Source organism: Pantherophis guttatus, chromosome 4 (assembly GCF_059756535.1).
Source record: "Pantherophis guttatus breed Tessera chromosome 4, ASM5975653v1, whole genome shotgun sequence".
NCBI classification, from domain to species: Eukaryota; Metazoa; Chordata; class Lepidosauria; order Squamata; family Colubridae; genus Pantherophis; species Pantherophis guttatus.
This window is the reverse complement of record NC_142066.1, coordinates 87,994,752-88,020,921: the sequence shown is the minus strand read 5'-3', so window position 1 is coordinate 88,020,921 and position 26,170 is coordinate 87,994,752. Positions and strand designations below refer to the sequence as shown.

Below are 26,170 nucleotides of genomic sequence, written 5' to 3'. Positions count from 1 at the left end.
GGTCTGGGTGTTTTAATACGAAAAGAGTTTTTTTCAGTTTTTCAAATGCTGCTTGGCAGTCCATAGTCCAATTCAGTGGTTGGCTAGGTTTCGGTTTATCTACCCCCTTGGTTTTTAACAGATTTGTAATCGGCAACGCTATTTGGGCAAAAGAGGGGATAAGAGGGGATAAGAGCTTATAAAAGTTAGTGAACCCCAGGAAGCTCTACAATTGTTTGCAAGTACGGGGGATTTCCCACTCAAGGACTGATCTGACTTTTGCGGGGTCCATTTCCACCCTCTAGTGAGAGATTCTGTACCCTAGGTAATCTATCCTATCTTGGTGAAAATCACATTTGGAGAGTTTGGCAAACAACATAGCTGCCCTTAATTTCTTCAAAACTTATTGCACCAATTTAACATGTTGCGTCTTAGTTTCAGTATAAATCAATATATCATCAAGATAAACCAAAACTCCCTTATACAAGTGCTTATGGGGCACCTCATTAATTAGCTGCATGAAAATGGCAGGAGCCCCTCAGAGTCCAAATGACAAAACCTTGAACTGAAAACATCCTAGCGGACAATTAAACACTGTTTTCCATTTGTCCCCTTCTTGGATCCTAATCTGCTAATAAGCCTCCCGCAAGTCTAGTTTACAAAAAATTCTAAATCTTTGATGCAATATCTTTGGAATGCAGTGGTGACTTTGAGGGTTTTCCTCAGACCTGCTTCTCTCCCTTTCAGGTGGACATTCTCACATGGCATTCGTTTTCACCGTGACCTTCCTTCCCACAATGGAAGCAGGTGGTTGAGCGTGGCGGGGCAGAGTGAGGTTTGGTTTCCCTCCTTTTCCCTTCTGGCGGGGATCTCTTCCAGGAGCGGCAGTGGTTCCAAAAGGAGCTTTTATTTGAAGGTTTGTGATAACAAGAGATCTAGGCAAGAACGGAAGCTTCTCACTTAAAACCAGCTATTTAAAGCAATGCTAACCAAATCCCTCCCACACTACATCATTGTAGGGAAACAGAAACTTCATATAGAGATTAACACAGTAATGCAGGAAACAGAAACTTCATATACAGATCACTCTATTCCTCCCCCCATTCCTCCCACCAAAAGGCCAGGGTCCCTGTAGAAATACCTGAGACCTAACAGTGGCAGTGTAATTCAATGCCAGTCCAATAATTACTGATTCAGAGCACAATTTTTCCTTTCAATCATAATAATAGATACTTGGTGTCCCTACACCTATTATACTTTTGCTGAAATTTACATAAGATATTTGAAACAAAGAATCAGTTACCAGCTCTGTATATTGTAACTGTAATACTGTAGGTAGTTGAAATCCCATTATATTAAATCTACTAAAAAGCAGATAGGAGTCATATTTGGGGGGGACAGGACAAGCCAAAGAAAAAGGCAGGACATGGTATATTCCAGGTTTTTTCTAAATGGGGCTATATAGCAGACTTGAGATAGAATTTGGAGAGTAAGTTCTAGCATTCTCCAGACACATGTTTCTGCAGCCATGTGAAATATATATGATGAGTCAATGCAGATAGAACACAAGGTCATGCATGGTAACCATACATATTGTGTTTACCATGTGAAAAACTTTCAACAGCTGATACTGAGCCACCTAATCTTCTGTAAAAAAGAAAAAAGCTTTCCCTTTAGATAGATAGAGGTTTGAGACTTTGTTAGCCACTGAGCTTTTCTTAGTTTATTACTATTTATTTATTATTACTATAATACGATATAGTAATATATATTTGGGAATGGTCATGTCTTATGAAGCAGGGTTATATGGAAGCCAAGAAGTTACAAAATAAAATCTGCATTCCCTAAATTAAATTACTATATTTAACAGTTTTAACAGATGAACAGAGTTGGAAGGGATCTTATAGGTCATCTAGTCCAACCCCCCGCCCTGCCCAAGCAGGAGATCCTACACCATTTCTGACAGATGGCAGTCCAGTCTCTTCTTCAAAGGCTCCACTGATAAAGTTCACACAACTTCTGAAGGCAACCTGTTCCATTGGTTGATTGTTCTCACTGTCAGAAAATTTCTCCTTATTTCTAGGTTGAATCTCTCCTTGTTCAGTTTACATCCATTTTTCTTTGTCTGGTGTTCAGGTTGAGCCACTCTTTTCTGTGACAGCCCCTCAAATATTGGAAGACTGCTATCATGTCTCCACTGGTTCTTCTCTTCAACAGACTAGCCATGCCCAGTTCCTGTAACCGTTCTTCATATGTTTTAGCCCACAGTTCCCTAATCATCTTTGTTGCTCTTCTCTGCAGTCTTTCTAGAGTCTCAACATCTTTTTTATAGTGTGGTGACCAAAACTGGATGCAGTATTCTAGGTGTGGTCTTACTAAGGCTTTATAGAATGGTATTAGTACCTCAGTTGATTTTGATTGAATCCCTCTGTTAATACAATTTAGGATTGCATTGGCTTTTTTGGCTGCCATCATACACTGTTGGTTCATATTTAATTGGTTGTCCACTAAGACTCCAAGATCCTTCTCACAGTTACTGCTGTTAAGTCTGGTATCACCCAGTCTATAAGTGTACTTTTGGTTTTTCTTGTCTAAGTTGAAGACTTTACTTTTCTCTACATCGAATTTCATTTTTGTTAGATAGGGTTAGATTTAATTATTATATTTACTATATTGGAAAAAAATGTAAGCAGAAGCTCTAACACCTTTGATGAACTCGTTATGAGCAACCTGGAGATGCTTCACATGAGAGGACATACTAATCTTTTAAATAAATAAATGTCAAAGAAATGTGCAGTAAAGATTTTTCTGTATTTGAAAAATACAGAATGTATTTGAAAATGAAGTAAGCATTCTTGGAACTACTGTTTCTATTGACAATTATTTATTGAGAGAGATTTATCCAGACCATCAAAATACAAGGAAGAATTAGAATACAAGAAGGAAAGAAGAAAGAAACAGTTGTTTGTGGTGTGACAAACGACAAAATAAATGTTAGACCATAAAGATAGAAGCTCCAATCTTTTTGTATGAACCCTGTCACATTGTATCTTAACTTCTGTTAAGATGCTTGATTTATGAAAGAAGGAAAGAAGAAAGTTCTTCTAAGAGAAGCTTTCTTTTAGCTAGCTGAAAAATTAAATACTGAATAAAGGGAGTCAGTTTGGTCAAGTGGTTAAAGCAACAGTCTAGAAAGTGGGAGACTGAATTCTAGTCCCATCTTAGTCATGAAAGCCAACTGGGTGACCTTGAGCCAGTCACGCTCTCTCAGCCCAACCCATAACTCCTCACTCTGCAGTGTTTCAGTCTGATGAAGTTCCTCATTCCAAATTAATTCATCGTTATGGAATTGGAGGATCCCCTCTGTCTAGTTCACCATTGGGTTCCACTTCTTTAACTAGATTAGCCTCAAAACTAAGGGCCAGTCCATCCCTGTTATCAAAATGAGAGCAATGGTTTCGGAGTGATTTACCTTCATTAGTTCAAGTGCTTCAGTGGCAAACGTGGCCGGGTCACCCCCTGCAATGCACCCATCAAGTTAGCAGATGAGACTGTGGTTTTTAGTGGCCTTAGTTGAATGCCCAGGAGCTTATTAGGTTTCTCATGCACCCTGAATCTAGCAATGACTTAAGTCTCACATTTCTCCTGGTTACCGGAATTAACAGTTTTGTAGGGGTTGTAAAGGGTTCGAGAACCACACTCACCAAAGAGTCTTCGTAGTCACTTTCTAACTGACTGGTTCCTCCACTGGAGATTTTGGAGTTCCTTGCACCACAATTGATTCTGGCGGGAACTCAACAATTGCATGGGTCTTCAGGGCAATATCTTTGGCACAGAGTGGTGACTTTGAGGATTTGCCATACCCTAAATAAATAAATAAATAAATAAACCCATTTAGAGTGTATCCATGTTGCTAGGATGAAAAATTGTGTGTGTGTGTGTGTGTGTGTGTGTGTGTGTGTGTGTGTGTGTTGAAGAATTTATAAACATGTGAACCAAGTTATTTGTACCACTGGCATTAATGGAAATTGAATTGTTCTAATAATTGTTTTTATTAAAATTATAGTGTCCATATAGTCTTGGAAAAATTGAAGAAGAAATCTGAAAAAGATATATAAGGATAAAACAGGTTTATTTTTATTTAGAATTTAGCTTTAGAAAAGAAGATTCTAGAGCAAAACCAAGAAAAACCTAATAAAAACATAAATTCTATTAAAAAATATCTAAAACCAGTATATGTGAATTTATTTTTAAAACATTATTAAATTTTGTATTTTTCACATGTATGTGAAAAGCTGTACGAGGTACAATTTGTATAGTAAAAGTTAACTCGCAAAAATAAAAGACAGAAGTGAATTTTTGAAAAATAAATCTAAAGAAAATAAAGAATAATCCTTTATAAATTGAGGGCATATGTTCACTGTAATTAAAAACAATGCATATAGAATGGCATCTTTTTGGTCGTCCACAGTATGTGAAATATATTAGTTGTGGCTTCTAAGAAGTAAAGTTTTCTTTTGTTTGGCAGTGAAATATAGTATAGTCACTTTTAAACTTTGTTATATATCAGAATAATAAATGAACAGAGCTATATGGGTACGAGGCTGTTTGTGGAGGAACTATTTTAATTTGTTAATCAAAGCCACAATATGAATTTTTTCTAGCATAGTGCTACCACTTCTCCACAACTTCCTGCCCACATCTCATTTGATGAGACTGAATGAAGTGTCTTAGTTTTCCTACATAATCAGTATCATACAACAGCACAGTAGACATAACAGTGCATTTCAGATATGCATCTCAGAGGCCAGTACCCAGTAGCCTTAGATTTGTATTTCTTTTGTAGTTACATCTTCATGTTCAGTCTGCAGACTGTGTATAGAACTGATAAATTATTCCAAGCCAATATATTAGCCCGATTTGCAAAATAATGAATTCTTGTTGCTATTATCAGTGATGACTAAAGACATAATTATTAGAATTTAATGTTAAGAAAAGGAAAAAAACAGATTTTTGTCAAGTTAGATTTTGATATCAATTGTATTTTGAGTCCAAACAATCAGATTGCAGAAATATATAGTCCAGTTTTGGAGGGAAATCATAAAGTTCCTTTTGTCGTATTTATGATATTTTTATTTTTTTTGTTCCCAAATAAAGGACCGTTATAATAACATTTATTTATTTCTTAAATTTATATGCCACTCATCTAACTGTCAAGTGAGTCTGGGTGGCTTATAACAAAATAACTGGACAGACTCTCATGAGAGTGGATCAGAATCCAGAAATTGTTCTTGGTCAGTCAAGGGCTTTTTGATACTTCCAGGAAAAAAGGCCGCCTTTCTTTAGCGGGATAGTACCATTGTAATGTAAACAACAGTTTTCTGCCTTTCATAACATCCAACACCAACTCCCTCAGATAATTTTCTCATTTTGTCTAATAGTATCTCTTCTGACAAAGACCTCTGGTTTTCCTACTCCAGTACCAGGGGTGGGTTCTAAAATTTTTTACTACCGGTTCTGCGGGCGTGGCTTATTTTGTGGGCATGGCTGACAATTCTTTAGGATTTAGCAGAGGTACTGGTCTACCAGGCTTTTAATTGTTTGCAGAGCTGTACCAGTCTACCCATTTATTTTTGCAGGCACTGGTCTACCCATTTATTTTTGCAGGCACTGGTCTACTCATATATTTTTGCAGGCACTGGTCTACACATTTATTTTTGCAGGCACCGGTCTACTCATTTGTTTTTGGAGGCTACATCCGGTCTACATCCAAACTGCCTTTTACCACTGATCAGCTGTAGGGTGGCCCTCTGAAGCCCCGCGGCAAGAGTTTAAACAGTTTTTTTCCTTCTAGCCAATCAGCTGGGACTCAGGAGGCAGCAATAGATTGGGGGTGGGGACAAATAAAAGGTAAGAATAATGTCGGGGGGCAGGGGGCAGGGAGAGCAGAACCGGTTCGGTGATGTCATATCGACTTGGCAGAACTGGGCGGAACCGGGAGGAATCCATCACTGTCCAGTACATAAATGTTTGTTCTATTTAAGCCTGTGTGTGATATGGAATTGAAAGCTGGAAGATTTAGGAAGAAATATATGTGCCTGAATATTTATGTGGCACAAATCTTTTTTCTTTCCCTAAATTGCAAAGCAATGTTTATAAAAGAAAAATTTGTTCTTCACTAGCATTTTCTTACCCTTAGCCTATTTAAAGTAGGGGTCTCCAACCTTGGCAACTTTAAGACTTGTGGACTTCAACTCCCAGAATTCCTCAGCAAGCTAAGGTCCACAAGTCTTAAAGTTGCCAAGGTTGGAGACCCCTGATTTAAAGCATCTTACTGTTTCAGAGCTTATATTAACAGTAAATATCTATGTCTTGTCATAGTGACTCAGCCACCTATGAACTCATTTGAAAACCCATAGCATGTAATGCTTTCCTTATAAAGATCTGATTTTTCTTTTTTAATGACCTACTCTTCTTTAAAAATTAAAGAGGCCTGGAAGGATTTCAACAGACAGAAAAAAACAAAACACAGTCCAAATTAGATTTCTGCCAGGACTTTTTTCAAAAAGTGTCTGTTAAAATTGTCTGGCTTGTTAGTAGAAGGAACGAGCTTTTCCTTTTTTGGTAGAAAATGAATAAACTGACATGTAGGCTGATGATAATCTTACATCAGCACATCCCACCGAGCTTACAAATAGAAATCTGTTGACTCTGAGCCGGAGTCTCCAACACTGAACTAAAATTGCATCCAGGTTTAAAACTTAGCATATGAGAGAATCCATAAAACATTTGGAGCTTTGCTTTGAATAAAAACACATATAGTTGCTTATCCCAAGTAATAATTCAGAGTCTTGCCCCTGCATAATAGTTCTGTGCTTGTTTTAAAGTCGTATCTTCAGAACTCCCTACTTCCAACAGAGCCAGATATTCCTCACATACAGGCCATTTAACACCAATATACAGGTAGTCCTCGACTTATGACTACAACTGAGCTCAAATTTCTGTTGTAAGTGAGACATTTCTTAAGTGAATTTTGCATCATTTTATTACCTTTCTTGCCATATTTGTAAAGTGAATCACTTCAGTTGTTAATTTAGTAACAGGGTAACAGGGCAAACCATTTCTGTAAAACTTGGCAAGAAAACAAAAGAAACTTGTGGAGGGAGGAGGAAGAGAGGGGGGAAGAGAGAAAAAAAGAAGCTTTCTATCTAGGACCTCAAGTGTGTATGTGAGATACACACACACACACACAATCTGCTGTGGTTAATAAAGGCTCTAGCTATGCACAAGTTTAAAGTATTTTGCCAGTTTGAGAATAGTTGAATGAATGTGATGGAATCTTGCCTAACTGGGGTCTGGAGTGTCATATAAAGTTAAAGGAAAGTATTTCAGGTTCTGCTTTTCTGTCTTGATTAGGAAAAAACATACTCTTCAATGGTCCCTGGAAAAAGTGGCAATATCTATATTGCTATGAAAACAGCAGAGTACTTTTTTCCACCTCAAGTCTTCTCCCAAAGTTTTAGAACAAATTTCCTGAGTAATTCTAACGTGCACACACACATACACACACACACACCTGATTTGTTTAGTTGGGAAACAAAGGGCTCAAATATGTAGAAATCTGTTTTCCACAGTGCTGATATTTGAGCAGTTAATTCTTTTGAGACATTGCTCTATCTGAGCTGTTCTGACTTTAGCACAGAAATGGATCAGTTTTGAAGAGGCTGAATTACAGCTGTTCCAGGAGATCTGCAGATACTTGAGAAATGAGATATGTGGCCCTGTATTTTTTTGAAGTGGAATTAAAGTTTTGGGGTATGTTAATTTAAATATCTGAAAATGTTTAAAGATCAGCTTAAGAGGCAGGTACCACCACTTTCAAGAATGGGCAAGTGAGATATTTAAGGTAATACTGACACTTTAATTCTGTTTCAGGAAGTCTAGAATCAGATATGTCATTTTCAAAGTATTTGCCGATTTTCTTCTTCTGCTAGATCACTTTGTACGTCTCACATATACATCTCAGTTGCCTATTGTCCCAGGCACATATATTCACTATGATCTGTCTGCTTTTGTATGTTTTGTTTCATGTTTCAGATTGATGCAATACTTTTGTTTTGGACATCAGCATCAGTACCCTTTATTTTTTATTAGCATTTCTTCCTACAGTTTAAAAGTGTGGGGAGGTGAACTTTGTTGAAATCCCCTAGTGAAGTCCCCCCCACCTTTCCTTCCTTCCTTCATTTGCAGTCTTCCTGTGTATGTGTCAACGCCTGTGATCTCATGATCCAAAAATAGCCTCAACTACACCTAAAAGGCATGCATATGTGGGGAGGAACTTTTTTCCTCCTGTAATTAATATTATTGAATGAATTCTCCTAAAGTAAGCAGGAAATCAAAGATGTAAATCCTGAATTAGCTTGGTGGGGGACATGGGTTTATCTTGCTCAATGGGGGCCATATCTGCACCTCAGAATTCCAGAACATGGAAAAAAACAGGACATCTGTGCTTAATGACAAAGAAAATATTCTTTCTTTGTTTTTGTTTTCCTCCTCTTCTTAGAAGAAATGTCAAGGGCACTGCACCAATCTTCTTCAAAAAGTGAATAAATGATGATGTCAGCCTCCGCCTTTTCTGCTTTCGCTGCCATAGTAACGGGAGGGGGAGAGCTAGGTAGCATGGGGGTGGGGGGAAGCGTGCTGAAGGAAAATGAAACCGATAGTTAAGCCACCAGACTGTATCTTTGAAGCTGCCGTTGGGCCAATGGTCGTGGCATTCCTGATTGATGATGCTGCCAGACGTGTGCTTCCAACTGACCCCTGGGAGACCTTTGGATTGGATGATTTACGGTGGACAGTGGGAGGGGATGCTTTCTATATGCAATTTTTGCGCGTATTGCCTTAGATTCTGCTTTCCTTTGGTTGTGTTCACTTCATCTTCTAGTAAAAGTACCTTTCTCTATAAACAATGGAGTTTGGGTCATTCTTTCCTGGACTTTGAAGGAAGCACATCTGACATTAAGCATAATCTCATCTCCTGCCATCCTGGATAAACACTGAGGGGGCAGAACCCAAGATATGTCTGACCAAGAGAGTGAAGGAGACCAGATGGGAGCTGCTGGCTCTATTATAACTTCACTTCAAGCGGAGAAGGAAGCTGCAGAATGGATGGGAAAAATTCAGCTGAGAGAAGAGACAGAGGAAGCTAGATGGTCGAGGGGAGTAGGAAGGTTGCCGGACCTGGGGAGGACCCCCCCCAAGGAGTAACCAGCTCCAGACCTCATAAGGGAGAGGCGGTGTGGCTGCAAGAGCAAAAGGAGAGCCTCATGATTGCTCAGGCGATGCAACTCCTCCGCGATGCCGAGGAAAGCCGGAAAAACCGTGAGTCTTATGTATTCCCTGTGGGGAAGGGAGGAGACTACCCCAGATTGGATCCAGAAGAGACAGCCTGTGGGGGAGAGGAAAAGGAAGCTGGGGAAGAAACATCTCAGGTTTCTGGAGCTCAAGCGAGGGATGCAGCAGCCCAGGGACCGCCAGCCCTGCAGGCCCCACCCCACAGACGTAAAAAGCCAAAAATTCCTCCCCTAACTGGAAAATATAATGGGAACCTGAAGACCTTGGGGCTTTTCTTGACCCAAGCGTGGAACCACATGCAGGACTGGGGCGAGGATTACTTATCAGATGCGGCACGAGTGAGATGCGTCACGAATGACTTAGAGGGAGTAGCAGCTGAATGGATGGTGGTCCTTCACAATAATAACTCTCCCTTGCTGAGGAATTACAACCTGTTCATGGGGACTCTTAGGAGGCGGTTTGAAGACCACCTAGCTGAGCGGAAAGCGAGACTCAGAATGAAGGGTATCCAGCAAGGCCGGAGATTGGTGGCAGAATACACCCAAGAATTTCGCGAACTGGGACCCTACATGACAGGGTGGTCAGAAGCGGCCCTACTGGAGAGTTTCAAGGACAGACTGAATGAAGACATATACAAAGACTGTAGAGCACGGGGGGTCCCTGAAGACTTGCAGAGTTGGTACGTAGTAGCTGAGAATGTGGAAATCAAGCTGGCCCGAAGCCGACTCCGAGGGGGCCGTGCAGGGGACCCGTCATCCCCCTTCTACCGCAAAGCAGCGCCAAAGACGGGCGCGGGGAGAGCAAAATTCAAACCAAAATCGAAGCCCTTCACGTGTTTCAAATGTGGAAAGGAAAGCCATCAGGCCGCCGAATGTTTCTCCAAGGCAGTGCCAAAATCTACCGGCTCGGGACAAAAGAAGGCTGATAAAGCATCCGCAAAAGCTCGCGAAACCGCCCTGAAAGGAGAAGTCATTGAGTTCGCTCCCCAAAACCAGGGTGAGTTGGGAACTCCGACGGTGGTGTATGACAGCGGGATGGACTCCGACTCCGATGATCTGGTGAGTCACACTGAGGGCCCCATGCTCATCCCCATAGAAATAAGGGTGCTGTCCTCAGGGGCACATGCACAGATGTTAGCCCTATTAGACTCTGGGTGCACCAGGTGCATAATCAGTCCGAAAGTGGTGGAGAAAATGGGCCTGAGGCTAAAAACGTTAAAAAGGCCCATTGCATTCTGTCAGTTGGACGGATCGATTGCAGGAGGGGGCCCAGCCAGCTTTGTGACCGAACCCATTGAAATGCAATTGGGGGATCACATAGAGACCCTCAGGTTTATTGTGGCCCCTGGCATGGAACGACCCCTCATACTTGGACTGCCCTGGCTCCGTAGATGGAACCCCCGGGTTAACTGGAAAACGGGGTTTTTGCGCATTCACACCGGAAAACAGAGACTAGAGAGGGAAGAAAACCCCCTGGAGGACGGAGTAGAACACGAAAGGGCAGAAGTGACAATAGGCCACATTGAAGGGGAGGAAAAGATTCCAAAGGAGTATTGGGATCTCTGAGAAGTTTTTAGTGAAAAGACCTCGGATGTGCTACCCCCCCTCCCCATAGAGCTATGGACTGTACCATTGAAATACTCCCCGGGTGAAGCTCCCTAAGCCAAAGATCTACCCCATGACCCCTCGAGAACTAGGGGAATTGCGAAACTTCATTGATAAAAACCTAGAATGGGGTTTTATCCAACCAGCCAGACCAAGGGTGGCGGCGCCTGTAATGTTCCGAGAAAAAAAAGATGGCTCCTTTCATTTGGTAGTTGATTATAGGAATATCAATGCTATTTGCGTGGAAAACATTTACCCCCTGCCGCTCATGAAGGACATCCTAGCACATTTAGGAAAGGGGAAAATTTTCACCAAACTGGACTTACGAGAGGCATACTACAGAGTGAGAATTAAGGAGGGGGATGAATGGAAAACTGCGTTTAACTGCCCACTGGGATATTTCCAGTTTCGAGTGCTCCCTTTTGGACTACAAGGATAAGCTATTTGCAATTTTTTAGTCTCATATTTGTTTTGTATATAGTCAATCCATCTTCTCCATTCCAGTACATATCTTTCATTTGAACGGTCCTTCAAATATGCAGAAATTTTAGCCATCTCCGCCAAATTAGCTACTTTTAATGTCCATTCTTCAATAGTAGGTATTTCTTCCTTCTTCCAATATTGCGCCACCAAAAGTCTGGCTGCTGTTATTAAATTCAAAATCATATTAGTCTCTATAACTGTACATCCTTCAATTATACCCAATAAAAACAGCTGTGGAGTAAATTTTATCTTCCTTTTAAGAATATTTTGTATAATCCACCATATCTTAATCCAAAATGTCTTAATTTTCTTACATGTCCACCATACATGAAAATACGTTGCATCATCCCATTTACATCTCCAACATGTAGGTTGTAAATTCGGGTACATACAGGCTAGCTTTTGGAGATCTAAGTGCCATCTATAAAACATTTTGTAAAAATTTTCTCTTAGATTTTGGGCTTGAGTAAACTTCACATTTCTAACCCATATTTTCTCCCATACATCCATAGATATTGATTCCCCAAAGTTTTGTGCCCATTTTATCATACAATCCTTCACTAACTCAGTTTCTGAATCTATTTCTATCAGTGCATTATACAACCTTTTAATATGCATTGGACTTTGATCTCTGATTTGTTTTATTAAATTTTCTTCATTTTGCAAAATACCAATTTTCTGATCTTCTTTCCACCTAGTATACAATTGCCCATACTGAAACCAGGTTTGAATTTTCCTTTCTTCCTTTAATACCTCTAAAGATTTTAATTGCAATATACCTCTTTCCAAAATAAGAAGCTCTTTATAAGTAGTCACATCTTGTTTCTGCTCCACACTTATATTTTCTAGGTCTAGGTATTGTCCAAATAGGTAATTTGTTATTTAATTTATATTGATACTTTTTCCATACACGTAATAATGCATTTCTTAATATATGACTTTTAAAATTCTTATCCACCTTTTTATCATATAGTAAATATGCATGCCATCCATATAACAAATCATACCCTTCAATATTCAATATTCTCTCTTCTGTTAAATTAATCCAATCACTAATTGCTGAGAGCACAGCTGCCTCATAATACAATCTTAAATTAGGCATTTTGAGACCTCCTCTTTCATGTATATCTTGCATTATTTTTCGTTTTATCCTTGGTCTCTTTCCTGCCCACACAAAATTGGTAATACCCTTCTGCCATTCGTTCAAATTTCCATTTTTTTTTTCAGTATTGGTATCATTTGGAAAAAAAAAAAAATTTTGGCAAAATATTCATCTTTACTGCAGCTATCCTTCCCAGCAATGATAGTTGCAATTTTTCCCAACTTTCCATCTCTTTCTGGATTTTTTGCCACAGTACTTCATAATTACACTTATATAATTTCGCATTTGATGTTAATAAATATATTATAAATCCCTAAATATTTAACCTTCTTAACTGATTCAAATCCTGTTATTCTTTCAATTTCTTCTTTTTGACTTGTAACCATATTTTTAATTATTATCTTCATTTTCCCTGCATTAATTTTAAATCCAGAGACTTGTCCATATTGGTTAATTATATCCATTAAACCTATAACCGAATTTATTGGTTGGGTCAAGGTCACAACCAGGTCATCTGCGAATGCTCGTACCCTGTAATCCTCATTCCTAATTTTAATTCCCCTTATTTTATCTGAACCACGTATTTTATTCAACAAAAATTCCAAAGTCAAAATAAACAATAATGGAGATAAAGGACATCCTTGTCTTGTTTCCTTTTCTATATTAAAATTTTCCGTTAAACTACCATTAATTATTACTTGTGCTGTTTGTTGCTGAGATATTGCCTTAATAGATTGTATAAAGTACTCTCCAAATTGCATCTTTTCAATTATTTTCAATAAAAAATTCCAGTTCAATCGATCAAACGCTTTTTCCGCATCTAAAAATATAAGCACCGCAGGGACCTGGTTGTTTTTTCCCAAGTACTCCAATATATTAACTATTTGTCTTATATTACTCTTCATATATCACCTATTGATGAAACCAGTTTGGTCATTGTGAATCATTCGTTGCATAACTGCCATCAACCTATTTGCCAATATTTTAGTAAAGATCTTGTAATCTGTATTTAACAATGATATAGGCTTATAGTGTTTTGGCTGGGTATGATCTTGGTCTTCCTTTGGAATCAGGGAAATAAATGCTGTTCTCCAGGAAGGAGGCACTTGTCCTCCAGTTTGTATTTTATTAAATAATTCTTTAAGTGGTTCCACCATTTCTGCCTGCAAATTTTTATAATAAACTGCTGTCAACCCATCTGTCCTGGGGGCTTTTCCCATCTTCAGTTGTTTAATTGCTAAAATAATTTCCTCCACAGTTATCAATTGATTCAAACCTTCCCTTTGTTCTTCTGAGATTATGGAGATATTCCCCCTCTGCAAATATTTATCTATATCTATACCTTGAATCTTATCACTAGTACACAGCTTGGTATAGAATTCTGAAAATGCTTTTTTAATCATATTTTGCTGGTACACCTCTTTACCCTTATATTCCATTTTCTCTATAGTACGTAGCTTTTGTTTTTTCCTAAGCAAATATGCCAACCATCTGCCTGGTTTATTCACATTACAAAAGGAATTACGTTTGGCATATTGCAAATTAGTTGCTACCTGATCTGCTATCAACATATTAAATTGCCCTCACAATAAATTGATTGCTTCTTTTGTTTTCTTATCGGTTGGGTTTAAAATTAATACTTGCTCTTTATTTTTTACTTCTTCTTCTAACTCCTTCCGTTTCCTTTCCTGTTTACGTCTATATTTATTATTCAAATAAATTAAAATACCTCTCATATATGCTTTACTTGCATCCCAAACCATCTCCATAGGTGTACCTTTATGCAAATTCATAATAAAAAATTCTTTCATAAATTGTTTACATTCTTTCACATTTTCCTCATATCTAAACAAATTTTCATTCAGCCTCCAGGACTTCCTGGGTGCCTTTTCATATTCTAATTCCATCCAAACCGGACTATGATCTGTTAATGTTCTTGGACATATCTTCGTTTTCTTCACCCTAGATAATAATTCATTAGAAATTAATATAAAATCAATCCTGGAAAATGACTGATGTCTGTCAGAGAAGAAAGTAAAATCTTTCTCTTCTCCATTCCTCTCACGCCAAATATCTCTCAGCTCCATATCCTCCATCATATCAAAAAAAGATTTAGGCAATCTAGCACGTGTTTGAATATTTTGTAGAGATCCTTTTTTATCCTTTTTAATATCCAAAACTCCATTCCAGTCTCCCATCATTATATGTGTTTTATAATTCCAGTGTATTAATTTAGCATGTAAAGTCTTATAAAAATTTTCTTGTTGCTGATTTGGTGCATATAGTCCAATCAATAATGTTTTTTCCCTTCTATTAAAATTTCAATTGCAATATATCTTCCTTGTGGATCTGCTTCAATTAATTTAGCTATTAAGCCTTTTATATATATATATATAACTATACCATTTTTCTTCTCCAGTGCAGATGCTATAAAATGTGTCTCCAATCTTGCATTTGTTAAATATTTTTGATCTTGCATTCTAATATGTGTCTCTTGTAGGCATATAATGTCATTTTTATACTGCTTCAGATAATGAAGTATTTTCCTCCTCTTTTGCGGTGAATTTAATCCATTGACATTCCAAATTAGAAATTTACTTGCCATTTTTGGCACTTTGAAGCTTCTCAAGCATTAGCTGAAGGTCATCTTTCACTTTGATCTTTGGCCTAGCCCCTCCCACTACTTCTGATTTTGTGGTTTCTTGTGCTTTGATCTGAGCTTGCTGCACCTTTAATTCCTCTTGGCGTTTCTTTGCTGCTCGAGTCTGCCTTTGATCCCTCGGCTCCTCTACTTTGCCAAATAACTCCATATCTTGGGCAGAGCTCGTAAATTGTAGTAAATCTTCTTCAACAATCAAAGCCCCTCCTTGAGCCTCTGCCTGAGCCTGGGTGATTTCTTTCATTCCCATTCTTGTTTCCTCTATTTCCTTTCTTCTTCTGGTTTCTGGAGAAAAAGAACCTCCAGCCTTCAATACATTAAAGTAAAGATCGCTTGCTTTCCATAATGTATTAAGAGGGAATCTCTGTCCTGAATAATCCACCACCAATCCAGTTGGAATCTCCCATCTATACTGTATCTGACGTTTTCTGAGTTCATCCACCACAAAAGCATAGTCCTTCCTTGCTCTCAACATTTTGGGAGGACTTCATCCATTTTATCAGTCACCACTTTTATTTTTTCATCAAGAACAGAAGTATTTTTTTCTTCTAAAGAGAAGGCTTGCAGCTTTAAGGCTTGCTGCAAGGCTTCCAGGGTTATAACTTGTGGTTCTGCTGGAGCTGTCAAAGATTGCGGTTTGGGTGGTGGAATAGGGGAACTCACAGTAATTTTAGCCCCAGCAATCTTTATTTGCTTAGAAGCCATTTTCCAATTTTCAGTTCCAGATTAAAACTTTTACAACAACCAGTCCCAGAAATTAATTCAATTTCCAATTAGTTTCAGTCCTCAGTAAATTTAAATTTCTCTACAATCCAATTTAATTCTTCTTTCTTTTGAGACAAGTTCCTTTTATTAGCAGCAAGACTGTTAGCACAGATGAGTACTTTGAAGTTAACTTTCATTACCACACCCAATTAAGGCTCGGCGCCATTTCCTTTCACTTTCTTCCCACAGCAATCAAGAAGGAAGTATTCAATACACAGGAGTTAAAGTTTAATAATTGCAATTGGAGTTCCTCCTGTCTTTGCTCTGCCTGCTTTTGTATCCAAAATAGTGTTAAAATGTTGCAGGGATGGTTACGGCGCCTTGTTCTGCTAAATGCAGAAGTGTCCCGGGTCTGGAGCTTGTGTCAGGCTTCTAGGGAGCTCTCACCCTTCGTGCCCCAGGAATTATTCCTGGGACTCTTGGGGAGCTCAACCCAAGCCTGGCTGCTCTCTTTCCCCTCTTTTCCCGAGGGGAAATCTTTCAAGCCGCTAAACAGCTGTTTTTCGCTGTTCTAGCGGCTTTGACGAGATTGCAGAGCTAGCGCCCCGAAAGGAGCTGCTATCGATGACGGGTTGCCACCGGAAGTCCCCAATGACATTCTTATCTACTCTGAGAGCATGGACGACCATGTGAAATTGGTGTGAACTGTCCTGAAAAAACTCAGGGCTGCTGAACTATATGCCAAGCTCTCTAAATGCGAGTTCCACCAAAGCAAAATTGACTATCTTGGATGTCGCATATCACATGAGGGAATAGAGATGGACCCTGGAAAAGTTCGGGCAGTATTGGAATGGGCCACGCCACGCACCTGCAAACAACTACAAAGTTTCCTCGGATTTGCTAACTTCTATAGACAGTTTATCCCCTCATTCACCAAAATCGCGCTGCCAATAACAAATCTTCTGAAAACAAAAGGTGAAGCCCTCACGAGCCCTTGAATGGACTATGGACTGTCAGGCGGCATTCGAAAAGTTGAAACGGTTGTTTGCTGCTGAACAGTCCTCAAACATCCGGACATGGAAGAGCCTTTTGTAGTATAGGCTGACGCAAGCGACGTGGCAGTAGGAGCAGTACTTCTGCAGAAGAATGCATAAGGGAAATTACAATCCTGTGCCTATACGTCCCGCAAATTGTCAGAGACCAAAAGGAGATGGGCCATATGGGAGAAGGAAGCTTTTGCAGTGTGATGGGCATTGTTAACATGGAGACAATTTATTGAAGGAGCTAAGCATCCTTTTGAAGTTTGGACTGACCATAAAAACTTAAAAACTTGGAGGCTTTGAAAACATCGCGTAAGCTGTTTGTTTTTGTTTTATTAGATTTATATACTGCCCTATTCCCGAAGGACTCAGGACGGTGAACAGGCACAAAATAAAATACATAGATACAAAAGTTAAAAACATAATTAAAACCAGATTAAATAATTTAGCCCGAGACAATTAAAAATCCCAATAATTGAAAACAGATTAAAATTTCGATTTAAAAGAATTTTAAAACAGGGGAGAAAATTAGGCCAGGCTGGCTTGCTGGAATAGAAGAGTCTTAAGAGCATGGCGGAGAGTGTGCAGATCCAGGATCCTCCGTATTTCTGGGAGGAGCTCGTTCCAGATAGTGAGTGCCCCCACAGAGAAGGCCCTCCCCCTGGGGGCCACTAGTCGACATTGTTTAGCTGATGGCACCCAGAGGAGCCCCTCTCTATGAGAGCATACCGGCTGGTGGGAGGCTGCTTGTGGTAGTAGGCGGTTCTGTAAATAACCTGTTAAAAAGCTGTCACCAAAGCAAGCTCGCTGGGCTCAACACTTCAACTGTTTTAATTTCACTTTACGCTACCTTCCTGGTGGAAAGAACTTCATGGTGGATGCACTTTCCAGATTGCCTCAATACAACAGTACCAAGGAGGAAGTGGTTCAGCCTATCATACCTATGACACCACTAGCAGCACCAGTAACTACCAGAGCACAGACGAGGGCCGATCCAGCCCTCTCGGGTGTTTTGCTTCAGAAACTACAAGAAGCTCTAAAGACTGATGAGTGGTTTCGAACCCACTCGAATGAATGTACACTCCATGATGGACTAGCTTGGATTGGGGCCAAATTGTATGTTCCGGCCAGTTTAAGAGTAGCGGTGTTGCAGCACGCTCATGATGCCAAGATGGCGGGACACTTTGGATTTGTTAAAACTCTATATCTCGTTAAAAGACAATTCTGGTGGCCTGCACTCAAAAAGGACATAGAGGCATATGTAGCTAGCTGTCTGGTGTGTGCCTCAGTTAAGAGACCTCCGGGGAAGCCACCTGGTTTACTTCAGAGTGTGGCAAGGCCAAATGCTCCTTGGAAAGAGATATCCATGGATTTTATTGTAGACCTGCCGGAGAGTGGGGGGTGCACAGTCATTTGGGCAGTAACGGATTTGTTTTCCAAACAAGTGCATTTCATCCCTTGTTCTAAAATCCCTTCAGCTAAAACCCTTGCAAAATTGTTTATTCAACATGTTTATCGATTACATGGGGCTCCAAAACGTATAATCTCGGACAGGGGTGTGCAATTTACCTCCAACTTTTGGAAGGAGTTTTTAGGGTTAATAGGCTCTGCCCAGGGTTAAGCTCCGCCCACCCCCACCTCCCAGACAAATGGGGCTTGTGAGAGAACCAATGCCATGTTAGAACAGTACCTAAGATGTTACATAAATTACCAGCAAGATAACTGGGTGGACTTATTGCCATTTGCGGAGGTGACATATAATAACTCCATACATAGCAGCACCGGTTTCAGTCCATTTAAGGTGGCCTCTGGCCAAGAGTTTGTGCCAATCCCAGAGCTACCACAGGATAACCCACAGAACCCCTCTTTAATTTAGTGGATTGAACAACTACGGGGTACTTAGGCAGTAACTCGAAAAGCTTTAGATGACGCACACCGAGCACATAAAGCCCAAGCTGAGAAAAAGAGGTGCCTGGCACACGTTTACAAAGTGGGTGATATGGTTTATCTTTTCACCAAATATTTACAGACCTCCTAGAAATCAAAAAAGCTCAGACCAAAGTATGTGGGGCCTTTCCCAGTCACTAGACTCATCAACCCAGTCACAGTTGAGTTGGAATTGCCAAAAAATTTGAGACAAATCCATTCTGTGTTTCATGTTAGCTTACTGAAACCAGAACATTTGTCTCCTTTGCGTCCGAACCAGGACTCTCCTCCAGTCCCCATACTGATAGAAAGGGAACAACATTTTGAAGTTAAGGAAATCTTGGACTCTAGGAAGCATCACGGTGTAAAGTGCAGTATTTGGTGGCTTGGAAGCATTTCCCATTATCTCAAGCTGAATGGGTGAATAAAAGTGATGTCCGGATGCCAAAGAAAGTTCAGTTGTTTCACACCAAATATCCTGATAAACCCTAATTTCTGTGTTGTGTTGTTTTCTCTTTCCCTATTTAGGACTAACATCTCTTCTGCAGAGGGGCCGAATGTCAGCCTCCGCCTTTTCTGCTTTGGCTGTCATAGGAACGGGAGGGGGAGAGCTAGGTAGCATGAGGGGGGGGCAAGCGTGCTGGAGGAAAACGAAACCGATAGTTAAGCCACTGGACTGTATGTTTGAAGCTGCCATCGGGCCAATGGTCGTGGCATTCCTGATTGATGATGCTGCCAGACGTGTGCTTCCACCTGACACCTGGGAGACCTTTGGATTGGATGATTTATGGTGGACAGTGGGAGGGGATGCTTTCTATATGCAATTTTTGCACGTATTGCCTTAGATTCTGCTTTCCTTTGGTTGTGTTCACTTCATCTTCTAGTAAAAGTACCTTTCTCTATAAACAATGGAGTTTGGGTCATTCTTTCCTGGACTTTGAAGGAAGCACACCTGACAGATGACATCACATAATGTTTCTGTGAATGTGTAAAGAACTGTGTGATTGACATTTTCCCTTTGATCTGTGCACATATGTAATATAATAGTAAGAAAGACAAGTCAGGTAACCAATATATAATAGATCAGCAAGCCATATCTAATTAGATCATTTGAGCAATTTATTTGTTTTAATAAGTGAGAAATTCAAGAAATGAATTTTACAAGAAAGAAGAATAGAATGCATTTAAGTATCCTGGTGTTTTAAAATGTTATTAAACAAGGTGAAGATGTAATTATATTCTGAAAGAACTTAAAATGTTTTTAGCCTCAAATTCAGCAAGCAGAACAAGGGTTTTAAATTGTAGGATTACCTCTTTAAAACATTCTACAGTCCAAGAAGGTGGTGGAGCCTAAAAATAAGAAAGATTCCCAAAATGAACAAAATATGAATCTCAAATTATGATGTTGAAACTATCCATGGTTTTAGAAATACAATTCAAAGAACCAATTATGTATGGGATTTTTTTATTGTAGACAAAAGTGACAGAATGATGCTGAATATTTTTTTTTTCTTATGACCATTTCACATACTGGGTATGTTTCATGGCACTAGTACAGTGCTTGATTTCTCTTTCTTTCTTTCTTTCTTTCTTTCTTTCTTTCTTTCTTTCTTTCTTTCTTTCTTTCTTTCTTTCTTTCTTTCTTTCTCTGGTTTACTATTCTTTGTAACTTTTGTTTTTGGTATTTATTTATCTATTTGTTGGCTTACTCTAAAATTAAAAGAGATAATTAGTCATAACACATATTCCACTAATTTCATTAGGAAGATTCATAATAAATCTTATTTATCCAGAGTTAATCTCACTGTAGTAGTTTCCTCTTAGATAAGTGAGTAGATATGCAGCCTCTGTGCTGCTGAATTAATCTTGATCTCACCAATTTTTTTTTTTTTTTTGCTATATACTCATTCACTAAAATGTTTTTAAAAAGCTTTTCCTTCTGTTTCTTTCAGAATGAGATGGGTATTGCTTGTGAATTGTTGGAACCGGACTCAGAATTCCTTAAGTGCAGTGTGGGCTTTCCCTTCATGAAATCTAAATCAAAGGTATTGCTTGATGGTTTCCTACAACTGTGAGTTTCCCTGCATAGCAAAGAAATGTCTGGGGTGGAGAGCTTAGTGCTCTTTGAGCTTGCTTGTTTTCTTGCAGGTGTTTCATTATCCAAACCAGGTAACATCATCAATGCTAGAAATCTGTGGACCATAGATGACAGATAGTCCTCACTTACCGACTGCACTTGGGACAGACAACTGAACAACACAGTCATTGAGTGAAAATTCATATGACTATGCCAGTCTGTGATATCAATTCTGGTTACAGTGGTTAAATGAACCACAATGGGTGGTTAAATGTGCCATCACTTGTCTATGGCTTACAACTTCCTGCTGGCTTCTTCATTTATTTTGCTTGTTGGAAGCTGGCTGAGAAGGCCTCAAATGGCAATTGCATGACCATGGGGTGCTGCAACCATACTAAATGTGTACCAGTTGCCAAGCACTGAAATCATGATCACATGACTGCAAGGACACTTTGACTGCTGAAACTTCAAGGACCGTCGCAAGTCTCATTTTTCAGCACTGGATTAACTCTTTGTTTTTTCTTAGAAGGAGCTGCTAATTTTTTCTCACCAGGTAAAATTTAGGAAGAGGACAGTGACAACTATTCATAACCACGGAATCCTAAAGGAAATTGACTAGGAATTCATATGGGAATCTTTTTTAGCTGCCAGAAAATTATTCTGTAAAACTATCCTTGGCAAAGCCTTCAAAGATGGCTGTCTACCATTGGTGTCCCTAGTTGCTCAGCCATGTTTTGTACTTTTGCTTGCTAGTCAAAGGATTTAAAGGTCAGATGAATAGAGCACAGAGCCAATAAAAATAAAATGTTTTTTTTTCAAGTTTTATTTGTTGCATTTGTTAAATAAACTCTGGAGATTATGCTATTATATTTTGACAGTGTTTCTGAATGTTCTGAAAATTCTGTGCTGGATCAGTTTTATAGACTTTGCTCCTTGAGGTATAGTAACAAATAGCACCCATACTCCATTGTCAATATGCAAAATACCAAAAGGCAGGAAAATTAATTAGATAAGTCCTTGAGCACCTTTTTTCATTTTGGGGAGAGAAAAGACAATAGTGCTGAAATTAAAAATTAACTATCTTTAAATAGTTCCAATAACTGGACCTAATTCTGTATGTCTCCAGTTGAGTCAAATCATTTGTGATAAGCATGGCTAGATTTTCATTTTTGTTTTTGTTTTTGGTCACTTCCTATCCATGTGTCTTTAGTTTAGGAAGGAAAATGAAATTAATACTACAACAGGTTTTATTGCAGTAAAAAATATATAAGTTGAATATTATATTCATGATTGGTAGCTTTTCCTAAGCATAATTTCTCCTACTAGAACAAGATTTGGGTTTCAGAAAAGTTATAAACCAAACAACCATGCCTTCCTTCCACCAGTACCATGGCTAACAGGTCTATAAGGGGCCGAGATATGGGTACTCTGCCCCCTATATATTTGTGCGCAAATTGTTCAAAAGTATATTTCAAATACAACAGAAATGCAGATTAAATATATATATATATTCCAGCTGAAGATATATTCCATGCTTTTCAGTAAGGAAAAGACAAAGGTCTGTTCAAGCCGTTACTAGATAGCCCTTACTGTGGATAGTTGATCTCTTTAGTTTTGGGTGTTGCCTCACTGTGAGATGTCAATGATAAATATTTTCAGTATACTACTAAAATATTAATGAGTATATTCAGATTTTATTATATGATTGTAAAATTCAGATTACATTAGTTGTTTTACCAAAACATTTCAAAGATGAACCTCACAGTTAACGCCTAATGGCCTTGACAGGCTTACAAAAATAGTCTTGATTTGGTATGTCAGCTAAATGACAGCAACACCAATCAGCTTTCTGTGGGAGAAGCCAGCAGGAAAGGTAAAATCTAATGCTCCTATTCCACTTTTGAATGATTAGTATCTATTTTATACTATTTGTGTGCAATGATTGAATTCAACTGGCGAATCCTTTGCTCACCACTATTTACATACATAAATTTATAATACAGCTGTGAGTCAGCCACAGAAGTCTTTTCCTTGTGTTTATTATGCCTAGTCAGAGTGGGACAGTTGGGCATGTACACAGAAAGATATCAACATATGATTTCTCATTTTTGAAAATATATAGAGATTTCAAATCTGGAATATGATTAAATAGTGTTGAATATATATTTTTGGAAAAAAATGCAATGATGCAATGAAAGGAAGATATTCAAATAGAAATCATGATTATTCGAATATCCACAATGTGCTAAATGTTGCTTTCTGTTTCCCTTAGTATGAATTCAGTGTTATTTTTGACACAAGCCATTTGTCTGGGGAAGAAGAAATTCTTTCATTCCTTGTATCTGCTCAGAGGTAATACAGATTTTGCATTCAGTTTCCATTGTTGTGGCACATTGGGACATGTCTGTGACCTAACACATGACTTGTTTACATTCCTGGGATTGGATAACAAATGCATAGCCTCAGAAGTGAAATCAATACATGGCAATTAGGGAAGAGTCTCTCAGTGTCATCTGCAGTAGGTTCACATTAAAAATAAATGCCAGTTTAGTACTCCAAGCAACACAACACTAGATGATGTACCTATCAGTTAGATTTGCCATACTATTCCAGTGTAGTAGTCACAAGCCTAAAACCTTCCCAGAAAAACTAAGCCTAAAGTTCCCAGATTTCTCAGCTTGTATAGACAGGCAGAAAATGCTGGCTGGTAATTTTGACAGCCCAAACTCATCTGGACAACACTGCAGTATAAAGCCATTTTGAGGACATTATGTGAAATTAAAATAGCATCTTGTCTAATTTAATGTTAATATCCCCATACTAATGGACATAAGAACTTTTAGGAACATGTTGTCCAAGATTCCCTGATATAAGAAACTTCCTTCAGTAATAAGCTATTGCTCTTTATTGATCCTAAGCAACTAAAGATAGATTATAGTCAGGTATATAGTATAGTGCAGTGATGGCTAACCTTTTTGCCATCGCATGCCAGAAGAGGGGGGGCGGGGGAGGGTCACGCGTGCACAACCCCCTCCCCCCGCTCCTGGCACATGATGGCCTGGTAGGCCCGTTTTTCTTTCTTACCTGGTTCCAGATCCTCTCTGTGTATCTGGGAACGGCGAAAACAGCCTTTCCCACTCCCTTGGAGGCCCTACGGAGGCTGAAAAGGCCCATTTCCCAACTCCCGGTGGGACAGGAAGTGACATTTTTTGCTGTCCCCAGCCTCCAGAACGTCTCTAGGAGTCTCTAGGAGCCTCTCTAGGAGTCTGTAGGAGCCTCTCTAGAAGTCTCTGGAGGCTGGGGACAGGAAAAAACATCACTTCCTGTCCCACCGGGAGTGGGGAAATGGGCCCTTTGAGCCTCTGTAGGGCCTCCAAGGGAGTGGGAAAGGCTGTTTTCGCCGTTCCCGGATACACAGAGAGGATCTGGAGCCAGGTAAGAAAGAAAAACGGGCCTTCCCCACCCCGCCCCCAGGCCCTCCAGAGGCAGGAAACAGCCTGTTTCCCTACTTCTGGTGGGCCCAGAAGGCCCGAAAATCAGTTGGCCAGCGCGCGCATGCGCCCCAGAGCTGAGCTGGCGTGCCCACTAATATGGCTCCGCGTGCCATCACGGGTACAGTGCTTTGCCTCAGTATACTTATGTCAATGAAATATAACTCAAAGAGAATATAGTATTAAAAGATGCATGTTTCTTGGCAGGAAAGCTGTAGCAAATCTAGACAGCACATTAAAAAGCAGAGATCTTACCTTGCTGACAAAGGCCTATAGTGAAAGCTATGTTTTTCCAGTAGTAATTTATGACTGTGAGAGTTGGACCATAAGGAAGATTGAGCACCAAAGAATTGATGCTTTCAAACTGTGGTGTTGGAGAAGACTCTTAAGAGTACCTTGGACTGTAAGGAGAACAAATCAGTCAATCCTAAACAAAATAAATCCTGACTATTTTTGGAAGGATAGATACTGAAGGTGAAGCTCAAGTACTTTGGCCACCAAATGAGAAGAAAGGACTCATTGGAAAAGACCTGATGTTGGGAAAGATTGAAGGCAAAAGAAGAAGAGATGGCAGAGAATAAGATGGTTAGATAGTACCATTGATACTATCAATAGTATCAATGATACTATGATACTAGGGCTGAGGATTTCGGATAATATCTGTATGACAAGATATTGACTCAGATCCAGGAGGAGTTGGACTCTGACTGGGTAGATTCGGGCAGGGTGACGAGGAATAGTCTTGAGAATGTTATCTGGGAAGAGTTTGACTCTGTGACCCCTAATGATGTGGACAGGATTCTGGGGAGACTTAGTGCGGCCACATGTTTACTGGACCCATGTCCCTCCTGGTTAGTACTGGCTTCCTGGGAGGTTACACGAGGCTGGCTCCAGGGAATTTCAATGCTTCGTTGAGCGAGGGTTACTTCCCCACGGCCTTGAAAGAGGCGGTGGTGAGGCCTCTCCTCAAGAAGCCTTCCCTGGATCCGGCAGTATTAGCCAACTATCGTCCTGTCTCCAATCTTCGCTTTGTGGCGAAAGTTGTTGAGAGTGTGGTCGCACAACAGTTTCTGCAGTACCTGGAGAAAACGTCTTATCTAGATCCGTTCCAGTAGGGTTTCAGGCCCGGGCACAGCACGGAAACGGCATTGGTCACGTTGGTGGATGATCTCTGGAGGGCTCGGGAAAGAGGTTGCTCCTCTGTTCTGGCCCTGTTAGACCTCTCAGCAGCTTTTGATACCATCGACCATGGTATCATGCTGCACTGGTTGGAAGAGTTGGGGATGGGAGGCACCGTGCTACGGTGGTTTTCCTCCTTTCTCTCCGACCGGTCGCAGTTTGTGTTGGCAGGGGGGCAGAGGTCGACCTCGAGGCCTCTCATATGTGGAGTGCCTTAGGGGTCGGTTCTCTTGCCCCTTCTGTTCAACATTTATGTGAAGCCGCTGGGTGAGATCATCCGTGGCTTTGGGGTGAAGTACCACCAGTACACTGATGACACCCAGCTGTACATCTCCACCCCTGACCACCCCAACGATGCCCTTGAAGTAATGTCCCGGTGCCTGGAGGCTCTGCGGATCTGGATGGGGAGAAACCGGCTCAAACTCAACCCTTCCAAAACTGAGTGGCTGTGGTTCCCGGCATCCCGATATAGTCAGATGACTCCATCTCTGACTATTGGGGGCGAGTCTTTGGCCCCCTTGGAGAGGGCTCGCAATCTGGGAGTCCTTCTGGATATGCAGCTGTCCTTGGA

At 40.0% G+C, this 26,170-nt stretch overlaps 1 protein-coding gene across 4 annotated transcripts in view; it reads left to right on the top strand.

The window, feature by feature from the left end:
* ITGA9 (integrin subunit alpha 9) overlaps positions 1-26,170 on the top strand; it is a 588,487-nt gene that overhangs the window by 365,834 nt on the left and 196,483 nt on the right. For all 4 annotated transcript variants that reach the window (XM_034425607.3, XM_034423994.3, XM_034424808.3 and 1 more), the window contains exons 19-20: positions 20,805-20,897; positions 23,202-23,281. In XM_034425607.3, the coding sequence (XP_034281498.1) occupies positions 20,805-20,897; positions 23,202-23,281 (173 nt within the window). The remainder of the gene's footprint in view (positions 1-20,804; positions 20,898-23,201; positions 23,282-26,170) is intronic.